The sequence below is a fragment of the Onychostruthus taczanowskii genome, unplaced genomic scaffold (genome assembly GCF_017590055.1).
Source record: "Onychostruthus taczanowskii isolate IOZ18803 unplaced genomic scaffold, ASM1759005v1 scaffold6, whole genome shotgun sequence".
Classification (NCBI taxonomy): Eukaryota; Metazoa; Chordata; class Aves; order Passeriformes; family Passeridae; genus Onychostruthus; species Onychostruthus taczanowskii.
In genome coordinates, this window is record NW_024503679.1 from 17241405 (window position 1) to 17253904 (window position 12500).

General features: G+C 42.6%; 1 protein-coding gene across 1 annotated transcript in view; it reads left to right on the forward strand.

Annotated features, from left to right (window-relative positions):
- The first annotated feature begins 394 nt into the window (after positions 1-394).
- Positions 395-12500, forward strand: part of IQCH (IQ motif containing H) — a 51473-nt gene continuing 39367 nt past the window's right edge. The window contains exons 1-9 of the mRNA XM_041418662.1: positions 395-556; positions 797-913; positions 1250-1347; positions 1674-1782; positions 3097-3216; positions 8829-8940; positions 9617-9745; positions 10123-10337; positions 11869-12378. Coding sequence (XP_041274596.1) covers positions 824-913; positions 1250-1347; positions 1674-1782; positions 3097-3216; positions 8829-8940; positions 9617-9745; positions 10123-10337; positions 11869-12378 — 1383 coding nt within the window. The 5' untranslated portion in view covers positions 395-556; positions 797-823. The remainder of the gene's footprint in view (positions 557-796; positions 914-1249; positions 1348-1673; positions 1783-3096; positions 3217-8828; positions 8941-9616; positions 9746-10122; positions 10338-11868; positions 12379-12500) is intronic.

The following is a 12500-nucleotide window of genomic DNA, read 5'->3' on the forward strand; positions in this document are numbered from 1 at the left end:
CACGCTGGATGCGCTGTGCCCCCCCTCCGGCGACGGGGCGGATGGTGCGGCCCGGCCGGCGCGTCCCGTTGCCGGGCGCGGCGGTGCCGCCATGGCCGGAGCGGGGCTGGCGCTGCCGGGTGGGTGCGGGCAGCGCCGGGACCCGCACCTCCCTGCCCGGACCGGCCTCTCCTGTCCCGGCAGAGCAGCCGGGACAGCCCGGGTTACCCCTCAGCACCCCGGGTCATCCCTCGGCTGAGCGCGGCGCGCCCGGTGCTGCTGAGGGGACGGGGGATGCGCGGGCTCGGCGCTGCCTGAGGGGCAGCGGCTGGGGCGTGAGGGAGCAGGGCTCGGGCTGGGGGTACTGCGGGGTTTGGGGGCTCGGAGCTGTTTGCTTAACGTAAATACTCGGGTTTGCCATGGGCTGTGCTCTCCTCACAGGCTGCCTGGAGTTTGTGTCCCTCCTTAAAGCTTTTGAGATCCCTGCCCCGTGAAAGCACCTGTGCCATGTGTGAGGAAACATCGTTCCTTAAGCGGAGAATCTCAGTCCTGAGGTTTATTGTCACTGCTGTGTGAGGTTTGTTTTAAAATTGAGTTTTTCCGGCCTTTCTACAGCCAGTGAGTTTAAGTATTTGGCTTTGTATTCTCTTATTTAAGTTATATTAATATAGTAGTACAGAAGTATGAGATCCTGAGAGTACAGAGTTGCATGGATTTTTTTTTCCTACATTTAGGAATAATTTAATTTGAATTAAATCTTACCTAACCCCATAGGGTTTGGTTACAAGTATGCTTTTTGTCCTGACTTGCTTTTTAGATTCAGGAGGACCTTCAGAAGCTTAAAATGGAAAAAAACAACTTGAAAGGAAACGCAGAAGCCGTGGATTTTTGTGACCTCAGAAAAGCACCTGAAAGGACTGAACTTGGGCTGAGAGTAAGTAAAATAGAGCAGATCCAGAAAATGAGTCTGTTTTTTAAGTCTGTGTTAATAATTCACTTGGGCCCCTTATTTATGTTACAAGATCCCTTTCCAATCAGCAACTGATGAGATTACTCAGACATTACAGTTCAGAATGATAGCTCTGTTTTTTGGCTCATCAGAATTAACTGATCTTGATCAGCCAAAATCAGATTTTTAGTCCAACAGAGGCACAAAATTTATCAACTTTTCAGTCAAGCAAAGACCTGGTTGCATAATGATCCAAGTTAAATAAAATTAATATCCATTATATCTTTGTTATAGGCTAAACATAATTCTTCTCTCTAACAGAAACACGCTGAAAATTATTTCAATGTTATAAATGGCCAAGAGTTAACTCTTTCTTCAGCTGGTAATAAAGAAGTAAATTCCAAAGAGCCCCCTAAGTGGTAAGTGAAACAAACAGATGTTTTACTGCAGCAAGACACAAAAACTGAGGTGACATAATCATGTAAAGCAAATGGGAGTATTGACCTAGAAAAAGTTAGTTTAGTCTTTTCCTATTTTGATTTTAAGTTAAAAGAAATATAAATGTAAGTGAAATTCTAAGTGGCTCCAGCAGTGCTCTGCTAACTCCTGTGATTTTACTTTTGCTAAATGCAAATTTAAATAAAAATGCAGTCCCTTGGCTAGAACTGGATGAAAGCAGAGTGGGTTTAGCAGTGAAATCCCAGTAATTTTTAGGAAGCTCTGTGCCTGTTTCTCTCTCCATCAGGAATCCTGCTTTTGGTGCCTGTCAGAAGCAGCTGGTTCTGCCACCAGTGGAGCCTGTGACTGTGCAGGGCTGCAGCAAATCAGCCCCACGTGTGTGCCAGGGCCCTCAGGTCTGAAATCCCACCCTGATCCTTCTGCCAGGGGCCAGTTCAAGGAGTGCTTGGTGTCCTGTGCATCCCATAATGCTCTGACTGCCATGGAGTCAGGGATTGATAACACCCCATGATGAAAGTGTTAAAAAATCCTCAGCAGGGACAGCTGAGATGGGAACCTTCTCCCAGCCCAGGATAACATTTAACTTGGGAAAGATTCCAGTGTCATCCATGCAGGTGTGGAATTGGCACTTCCCACCCACCCAAACTGACAAAGCCACTTTTATCAGGTGGTTTTTTATTAATAATTCCAATTCTTGTCATCCTGTGTGACACTTTCCCCTGCATTGATCATTTCCCTGTCAGCCTGAGCGAGGAGTTTGCTTTGGGAATCATCTCCTGTTTTAATTGAAAGGTGCTCAATTCCCCCAATTCTATTTTTTTAATAGCACCAGCAGTTTCCTCCCTGCATAACGGTGTGTTATGGTAATAAAATAAATACCACAAAAGCACTGATGAGGTGAAAATTGAACTTTCTGTCTCTGTGCAGCCATGTGGGTAAAAGAGTAATTGGCTTGGATAATAACTTGTGTTCTTACAACCCCAAATCTAAATGAGCATCTCATTGATACATCTGCTTGTAATTACCATCAAAAGAAGAGAGAATATATAGTGCAGATAAATAAATTAAAGCATTTTTACTGCTTTCACAAAGTAACACAGTTGTTCAATAGTTCAAGTACACATCTAACGATTGTTGAACTTTTTGTGGCATATTTTATTTGAAAAAAAAAGGAATTTTCCTGGATTTATTTTTATGTTTATACAAAAGAATATGCACAAAAATATTTTTAACTTAAGAAACTTCTGCTGTAATAAAAACATAGGGCATCCCTGTGGGTTTTATAGGTATGCTTTAGGTGTTTCTTATAACAAAAAGAAACTTGTAAAGTCTTTTTCTGTCCATTGGGATTTAAATAATCCTGATTTTTATTAGCAGAATAGTCTTAACTCATTCCATGCAGATCACAGAGTGCAATAAGAACTATGTTTTAATTCTGATTACTATCAGGGGTTTTTAATTCCTCATTTACTAATAATCAGCTTCTGTGCCTGCATTGATGTGTCCATTTGGATAATAGTTCCACTCCTTAAAAAGTTTTCCATCTAAACAAAGGCACTTTGTTGTTTGCCCAGTTCTGTGTGGAGTCAAAAAATATCAATTTTTATAATTATTTTGCAAATTTACAACATGTTAGCCAGTTTCTGCCTCTAAACACTTCAGCCCCAGTGCAGTTATTTTAGGATTATCCCTATTCTCTATTTCAGCAGCAGGTGGAAATGGATTTTAGAATTATGCTTGACCCAGAGAATGTGGATAATAAAGCTGGTTTAAAACATCCCAACGATGAGACCAGGCTGCCTCTTATAGCTAAGAAAAAATCTGCTCCTGTAAGTAACTTTTATTATTTAATGGGTTTATTATATGCATTGCTTTGCACTATTACAGTTAATATTTATCAGTCCTAACTTTTATGTAAATATTTTATTTATTTCCTCATAATTTCATGCTTTTTTGACATGGGTATTTAAAGATCAAAACATTTTGAGTGGTAATTCTGAGGAAAACAGATCTGACATGTAACAGGTTTATGTCCCAAGATCCCAATCCAGCAAAAATAGGGATATACATGGGATGTGCATGGTCAGTAATGGCAGGAAAATCAGGCTGGAGCTTGGGCACTTCTGGATGTGACCCAAAGATGCAGGAAGAATTAAAAGCCCATTCTTCTCTCTGCTCTGGGAGTGTTCAAATTGTGCAAAATGAAGTTTTGATTTTTCCAAATTTCCCTCCTGCAACTGCAAATTTTGGTTCTGCTGCCAGTTCTGTAATTGTTCTGCAGCATTTAAGTGTAAAGATGATATTTTTAGCAAAGAATGCTTTCAAAAAACCAAAAAAAAAAAAAAGGTAGGCACAGCCATCCCTCCAAAAAATCAATTATGTTCACAAATTCAGCACAGCACTGTGGTCCACGCAGCCAATGGTCTCACATGGGGATGCTCTTCTAAAATTTAATTTGTGGCAGAAGCATCCTGCAGCAAGCCCAGTGCTCTAGGAGAGATTCTGGGATGTTTGGTTTTAAACAACATAAAGAGAATCTGTGAATGGCACAGTTGTGAGCTGCCACTTATAAAAAAAATGATTTTTGGAAAGCTGCTGCCCAGACTTAAGAGGTGATTTGTCTAACCCTGTGATAATAGAGTTAATTAGAAAGAAGCATCATGGCTGATAGCTTTTTAGAACCACTCTAAAACACTCACAGAGAGGAATATTATCCCACTGCAGAGAGCCATGTGTTTTACCACTCTCCCTGAAACATGCACTGAGCACACAAAACTTACTGGGGATTTAAATTGCAAACATTTCATGTGAATTACTCAGGCTCCCAGATACATATTTACATTTACCAAGGAGCTGACAGGCTTGAAAACCAAGCAGGTGTTTCCTCTCTAATTTATTCTCTTCAAAATTTTCGAATCTTAGGGCACAATGTGTGGTTTGGGATGTTCTGCCTTTTCTGGCTGTAAAATTTTTGCAGTTTATATTTGCTGAGATGTGTTTGCTGTTAAAGGTGGTGTCTACCAGCACTTAAAGGAGGGCTTTTATATGATCTATATGACGATACGTGATATATATGATAATTAGCAGTAAGGCCAATGAATCTGCGTGCAGCTTCAGGTCTGCAATTACATTAATTTGGGTAAAATTTCGATTAGCGCGGCCGCGGGAAGGGGCGGCCGGCCGGCAGGGGGCGCTGTCCGTACGCGCACGTCCCTCAGGGGGTCAGCGAGCGGCTCCCCAAAAAAACTCGGAAAAATCACCCTCACCCGAGTAAATTCAAATTAAATTCCAAACTAATTGCTTGTCTCGCGCCATTCAGGACTTTTCAACGAGGGCTGAGCGGTTGAAAGCGTGATGAAGTTGAAAAGTCGGGGTTGGAGGTGACCTGAGGGGTCAAGCGCAAATCTACCCGGACTTTTTATTATCCTGCCATTCCAGTAGTTGGAAAAATTATTAGTCAGGATTTCATTGTTTCACCAGAAATGATGTCTTTTCTTGCTCTTTTGGTATTATAAAGTTGCTGATGCTGGGTTTTATCATAGAAACTAAGAACAATTAACTGTTGCCCTTTTGGACCTTTTTGGGTCTAATAATAATGCTTCATCCTCTGCTAAGTTCTGTAGTTATTTTAAAATGAGGACTGTAATTCTCTTTGGAACACACACTGGGCATCACTTCTTTTTGCAGCCTATATCTGGATGAGAGATGAAAAATGATGAGTGGATAATTATTAAATATGTATACTTCCCATGGAGTATCCAGCCAAAGGAACAGTAATCTGAATTGCTGCAAAAATAATTCTGATGCACTGCTGCAATGTAGAAAAGATTCACAGCTCTACCTTCTGTTTTCATAGGGCTGCTGTTCTGTTATAGAATTATACTGGCACTTTTGGGTCCTTGTTTTCTTATAAATGTATATTATACTGTAAACTTAGGAACCTTTTCATTTATTCATGAGGTAGAATTTAATATGGTGATGATTTCTAGCCTTTATGAGTTGCATCTTATCTAGTGTGGCTCTAATGGTGATGGCAGTGATTCTGGGGCTTTTTTTAAGCTCACTTGTGTGAGCACAACCATTCTAATCATATCTTCAATTATTCATTCTTTATTCAGCATTTGCGTGCTGCTAATCTTTAACGCTTATCCCTGAAAGTGTATTTATTTTCAAAATTATAAAGCCAATCAGGGAAATTCGTATCATTTCAAGTGACTGGAAGAAGCTGTAGAAGAAAACCAAGTCTTTTGGTGGCCCAAAGCTGATTGTGTTTTAAAGCCAGGCATGTGGCTCTAATTACAGCCAAAGCAGAGTTTGGCAGTGGTGGCAGGATGAGACTTAAACAAATTGATGTCACACTACAGTAAATCAAAAGAAGCTCCTTGCATTTGTATTATGACATGTAATCATCATAAGCAGCATGGTGATTGAACAAAATCCTCTTGTCACTAAAAATAAAAAGGAAATAATTGGTGAGAGAGAGGTAAGTTAACAGATGAGTGCAGTCAGCATCCTCTCAACCTGGAAATGGGAATGTGAAGGTCACCCCCATCTCTCCTGACAAACGCAGAACGTTTTGTTGGTAAACAAATTAATCTTTGGAAAGGTCACCATTTGTTTTAAGTTTTTATCCAGTTCTTGTCACCTGGAATTGGAGATGGAGTGTCATTTTGCAAGGCAGGGGTGCGGGCAGAGCTGCTGAAGCTGTTTGTGTGCAGCTCAGCATTCCCTGACAAACTCCCTGCCTGATTGGGATGCCATGGGCTGCTGCCTGCAGCTGGCTCCGGGCAGGAAGGGAGGCTCAGCCCTGAATTCCAATCAGGGAATTGATCCCACAAATCCTGCCTGGTGGAAGCTGGCCCTCTGCCCACCAGGAAAACATGTTGTGGTTCAAGGCAGCAATTATCTCCCTCGCTCCCTTCTGTGCTGCTGCTGGTGCCTGTTTCACAAAGCAGATGTGGGATTCACCAAAGTTCTCCCTTCATTCTCTTTCACACCTGTTAGGGAGGAATTCTGATGGATCTGGGCTCCTGGGAGAGGTAGACAGCAGTGGGTCAGGAAAGGGGCAAAGCTTGATTTTTCCAAATATGTGGGAAATTGACAGTTCAGAGCCATCTCTGGTTACTCTTGGAGAAGGTAAGGACAGCACAAGATCTGTTGTTAAAGATGCAATTCCAAATTTTTCCAATTCAACTTGCCTTCTCCAAGCCCTTTCCTGACAGTCTCCTGAACATCCTGAAAAGTGACCTTTGATTTTATTTTGCTGTGCTTCCTCTTTCCCTTTATAGAGGAAAGTGCTGTGTCCATCAAATCCTGACAGGAACTTCTTAACAACAAATCTGACAGTTTGGGGAAGGATAGATGGAATGATAAATTAATCTGTTATATCCCTTTTACCCCATCACTATCAAACCCTCAGATTTTCTGATATTTATTTACCAAATCTCATCTCTCTGTTCCTGGTTTGGTACACAATATTCCTCTTTCCTCTGTATTTAATACCAATCTCTGGTTTTTTACTGGAGGAAAAAATACTTACAAAGATATTTACCAAAAACCCAACAAAAAAAAAGATGTTCTAGTTAAAAATTGCTAGGTAAAAAGAAAACAAATAGAGAACTAATCAGAAAAATCCCTGTGGTGTTCCAACAAGTGCCCTATTTAAAATGAAGCAAAAAGAAAAAATAAAGTGGGAGAGGTTTATCCACAGGAGAAAAACACTTTAGAAAGGGTAATAGAATTGTTTTTCTTGTGTCCCAGGTTAATTACACTCAGAAGCACTTGAAATGAAAAAATAGTTTTTTAGCACACTCCAAGCATATTTTAAGACAAGTCAGCCTTGGTCTGCCCTGCAATTTAAGAGCTCCCTTCCAGCCCTGAAAAACTGAATTTTAGAAGTGCTCATGATGAAGCAGTGATGCTAAAAGTAAAAACCTTTCTCTTGCAGTACTTAATATTATTTTTGAGGCCTTATTATGATTGTGTTTGTTTAATTTTAGTAACAACAGCTCCCAAAATGGCAGCAGTTTGGCAGTTTTGCTTTGGTGTCTCCCTGAGTTCTTCAGCAGGGAGCCAGTGCAGCAGTCAGGGTGCTGGAAGTGAAGGGATTGGGTGGAATTTTCATGGGAGCTCTTTTGGGTCAGCTCTGTGGCCCCACTGTGTTCCTGTCCTGCTGAGTGATGGCACTGGGCAGTGTAAACAAGAGGTTAAATTACATTTCTGTTGCCTCAGTCCTTGTTTTAACATCACTGCCATGGACTTTATAGAAATTAAAGGATACAGCAAAAAAGACTTAAATATCTGTCTCCAATTAAAAAAAAAATTAAAAACCCAAGCCTCCAGGCTGCTTTTGAACCCACACACTGCACCTGAACTGCTTTTCCTTGTAGCTTATTACATCTCTATGAACACAATGAAAACAAATATATTTCATGTGCTGTTTAAATCATAACAAAAACATAACTGGGATTGAAATTAGGATAAAACTGACCAGGAGTTAAATCAGTGCTGCCTTACTGCTACAGCAGCAACAGTCTGGAAGAGGAATCACTGTTTAATTCAATTTCTCACCTTTTATGTATTTTTGTTGTGGCCTCATCAGACTGCTGGGGCTGAGGGTGAGCAGGAAAATGTGGTTTATAATTCCCTTTTCTCAGCATCAAGGCACTTACATGGCAGCAGACATAAAGTTAACCTTTGTTCTGTGGTTATTGCTGTTTTCTTGGAACACCAGCACATGAGGATTCATCCACCTCCATCCCTTAAAACACAATGCTCCAGAATGGCCATAACTAAAGTGAGGGCCTGGGTTTGCTCTGAAAGGTTCTCTCTGATGATAAAAAGTACAGATTTTCTGTCCCTTATCTCTTGTGGGCAGCATTGTTAGACAAATTGGGAGGAAAGATTAGAATAGTTAATTTTGGTCTGTCTCATTTCCCTCTTGAGGGTTCCTTCTCCCTTTCTAGAAAGTTGCTGGGTGCTGTTATTCAATAATTAGGACACAACAGTGTTCCAAGATCCCAGCCATGGCTTGGATTGCACCAAAAGCTTGATAATCACTCATTAAAAGCTAATATTTTAAAGTATTTCTTTTTCCTTCTGGTTCCTTGCCTGTGTATTTAGTTTTATATTTTTAACACTGTTCTGTCAAGAAACACTGCTCAGTTTTAAGGAGAGTAGTGTAAATACAAACTTCCTGAGATTCCTTCATTAAATAGTACACAAGACATCAATTAAATTTAATTAACTCTTTTTTCAATGACTGAAGTAACAACAGTAGACAATACTGCAGCATGTTCACAAGTAATAAAAGGAGTGGTGCACTGTTAAATCTTAATGAAACAGTCACAGCAGAAATGATATTTATTATTTGTTGCTGCACGAGTAGAGAATCTGTAAATCCCAGGTTTCCCTGTGCAGAGGAGGTTCTGTCTCCTCCCAGGTGTGCAGTCAGAAGACAGGGAAGGATCCCACAGCCACCAGCCCTTGGGCTTTGCCTGCCTTCCACTCCCTGGGCTCTCCCTTCCCCCTGGCAGAAGAGGACACCCCAAAAGGTGAGTCCCAGAGGCCCCCTGGGTGCTGCTGTTTGCAGCAGATGTTTGGGAATTGAATTCCCTGCCTCCTGCAGCCTTCCAAGAATTGTGATTTCAAGCCTTGCAAAGGGTGGGATGAGCTTTAGGCTGCTTGCTCCAGGTGTGGGGTGATGGAGGCTGTCCTGCTGAGCAGCACCCTGAGCCAGCTCTTGGAGCTCACAGGGTTCAGCTGCTGCTGCAAAGAAGAATTGTGAGTGTGGTGGAGGTTCTGGTATAAATACCAGTCAAACTATCATGATTAACAGCTGGTTATTAATTGTTCAGTCTTAACTAGGCTTGGACTGTTTTAGCAATCAGTTTTTAGTGGTAATTGCATGATTATATTGTGCTTTACAAGAGTTGATTCTCATTTATTCTGCATATTAAATTGCATTGTACAAGCATATAATTATAGATATCCAAACGTCTTTCAGAATTAGCATTGGTGCAATATCTTACATGTATTTGTCAGTTTTTGTAGGCACAGCTCACCTTCCTTCAAGGTAAAGAAAGATAGGAACCTTTCAATTAAAGGAAAGTGCTGCTTTTGTAGAGTTGATGCAGAACTTGGGTCTGCCTTTGCTTAATTCTTTCTTCATTGCCAAGAATTCCTTTTCATTCCTAGCTGGAATTGCTCAGGAATGTCATCTTCTTGTAGGTGCCCTGAGCCTCACTGGCCAGAGGCTCATCCTTCCAGCAGCACAGAGAACTCTGCCAGCCCCTCCTGCTGTGCCCAGAGCAGCTCCTTTCCCTGAATTCCCCAGGCAGCACAAGAAATCAGCTCTGGGTGAGTACAGAGCATTGCAAACAACCCTCAGCTGCACCTCCAGCTTCACTCTCAGGTTTTATCTGCCAAGGAAAGAGCTCTGTGATGAGCACTCACCAAATCCTGCAGGGCATAAAGCACAGGAAAATCCTGTGTAGGAATCAGATTTCTTCATCCCTGGGAGGGTTTGGTTCCTGTCATTTCTGGGCTCCTCCTGGGTTCCTACCTGCACATTTCAAATTTTAAGCACCCAAATCTGAAGCTCTGCCCATTGCTAAGCCAGTGGTGCTGGGAATCATGACTGTCACCACCTGATTAGGCCTCTGTTTGTCAATTTGATTAAATTAACGACTGATAATAAGTAGATGAAAACTGCAATCCACGTTTTATTTGTACAGGAGAGATCAGTAGCAGGCTGGACCCTGAGAACACAGACACCATCACCTTCCCAAAGGCAAAGGAAGCCATTTGTGGCACATATTCCTCTAGTAAAGGGAACATTGCACCACTCCCATCCAGCAATTCCATGGTTGCAGCAAGGAAATCAAAGCCAGAGTGGAGATATCCAGCTCAGCAGTTGCAATCTGAGGTGCACATTCCCCCTCAGACACAGGTATTTGATGGGATGGATCACTCAGTGAGGATAATGAGGTTTTTATTTGTGTTTTTAATACTGTCTTCACCAGAGCTGGTTTAGGAAGGGGCTGTAAATCACAGGAGGGTTTGAACCACATCCAGTAAGTAGTAAATACTGAAATAAAATAAAAAACAAATACTTTGTGTATTTCCAATTTCTGCTCTTTCAAGTATTCTCCCTAAATTTGTCTGCATTGGTTTTTTGGTTTTTTTTTACGGAATCTTAGAAAATTAGTTTAGAAAGGATGTTAGGAGGTTATCCAGACCTCCAGGCAGAATTACTTGTACCTGTAGTATTGCAGACAGCTGTTTTTCTAACCTGTTCTGAAAACTTTGGGTGATAGCAACCCCACAGCCTCCCTGGGCCATCTGTTCCAGTGCTTAACTAACTATCTTTACTGTTATAAAAGAGTTTCTGAATGTTTCATCTCCATTTCCCTCACTGCAGTTAAACAAATGTGGTGTTTCTCTTTATATTTACAGAAGACTCTGGGGGACTTTGACCTTGACTGCTCAGTAGTGCCTGCTCTTTGTTCTTGATCCCCATGGAAAAGGGACATTCCTTTCTTTTATGGATAATTACTGTGTTCTGTGATAAAATCTCTGGAGTTTTGCTCCATCTTTCCAGGCTTTTTGACTTTTGTTCTGTTGAGGAGGTGTGAAAATGAGAGAGAAAGTAAACTTGAGAAGTTGAGATTGTGGAATGGTTTGGGGTGGAAGGGACCTCAAAGCTCAGGGACACCTTCCACCATCCCAGGCTGCTCCAAGCCCTGTCCAGCCTGGCCTTGGGCACTGCAGGGATCCAGGGGCAGCCCCAGCTGCTCTGGGCACCTGTGCCAGGGCCTGCCCACCCTCCCAGGGAACAATTCCTAATTCCCAATATCCCATCCATCCCTGCCCTCTGGCAGTGGGAGCCATTCCCTGTGTCCTTTCACTCCAGACCCTTGTAATGCCCTCTCTCCATCTGCCTTCCTATCAATGAGATGTTGAAATAAATAAAAATAATTACCTAAAAATAGTATGAGTGTAGTGCCCTTAGATTGAAAATCAGAGCTAATGAGTGCTGGCTGAAGTTGCCAGGAATTAGGGAGTGCTGGAATGTTTCTATTCCAAGCTTTACCCCATTTGCATTTTTATGGTAGGATGTTTCCCATTCTCCTGGGAAAGGTGGAGGCAGCCTCAGTGGAGGAATGCCACTGCAGTTACTTTCTGCTTTCAGTCAGTGAATCAGTGGAAAGTTTAATTTTTATATTTGGTAAATCAAGCACTCCTTGGTGCAATTGATGTATTTCTTTAAAATTGCTCATAGTGTTGCATGACCTTGGAGGTTTTTGTGTGGCAGTGAGTTTGATGGTAGAGCTGGGCAGGATTTGTGGCTCTGGTGGACAGGACCAGGATCAGTGTGTTTCAGATTCACAAATCCCCTCAGTTAAGTCATAAAAAATAACAAAAAAGTGCATTTTGACCCCTCATTTACAGCACCATCTGTGGCTCTTCTGTTCCCACAGTCCCCACAATCAGCTCAACCCTTCCAGGATCCCTGCTTGGATTGGGACAGTGCTGTTCACCCGAAAGCTCCAGGTGTTCTGGCCCTCCAGCACCTCCATCATTCCTCTTGTGGGAGCATTGTGGGATTTTTGGAACCCACAGAAAAGCTCCTCAAAGACCACTCTGTCCCCTTGGCCACCATCAACAGCCAAAAGTTGGCACAAATCCCTTTAGACTTGGATTTTAAAGAGAATCCCACCAAAAGCGGCGTTTTATCAGTGATGAAGAACCAGCCAGCTGTGGAAAAGACCCTGAACGGAGCTGGGCAGCGCTGCGGGGGCGGCGCAGGGGCTGCTGCAGGCATGCAGAGGTGGGCTCCCAGCCCCGTGGCAGGCTCAGGACTGCGGCAGCAGCGGGCAGCAGGTGTGATCGGCGCTTCCTGGCGCTCCCGGAGTCACCTGGCACGGCTGAGGAACGCCCTGGGGGAAGCACGCCGCAGACACCTGGAGAATTTCTCCAGCAGGGCCAAGGTGTGTGCCGCTACCAGCTGTTAGCGCGGCGCTGCTCCTCTGAACATCTCCTGCTGCAGTGCTTGCGAGGAGCTGTTCCATCCTTCTCCCCCTCGAAGCATCCGCTTGTCCAAGGATCATAT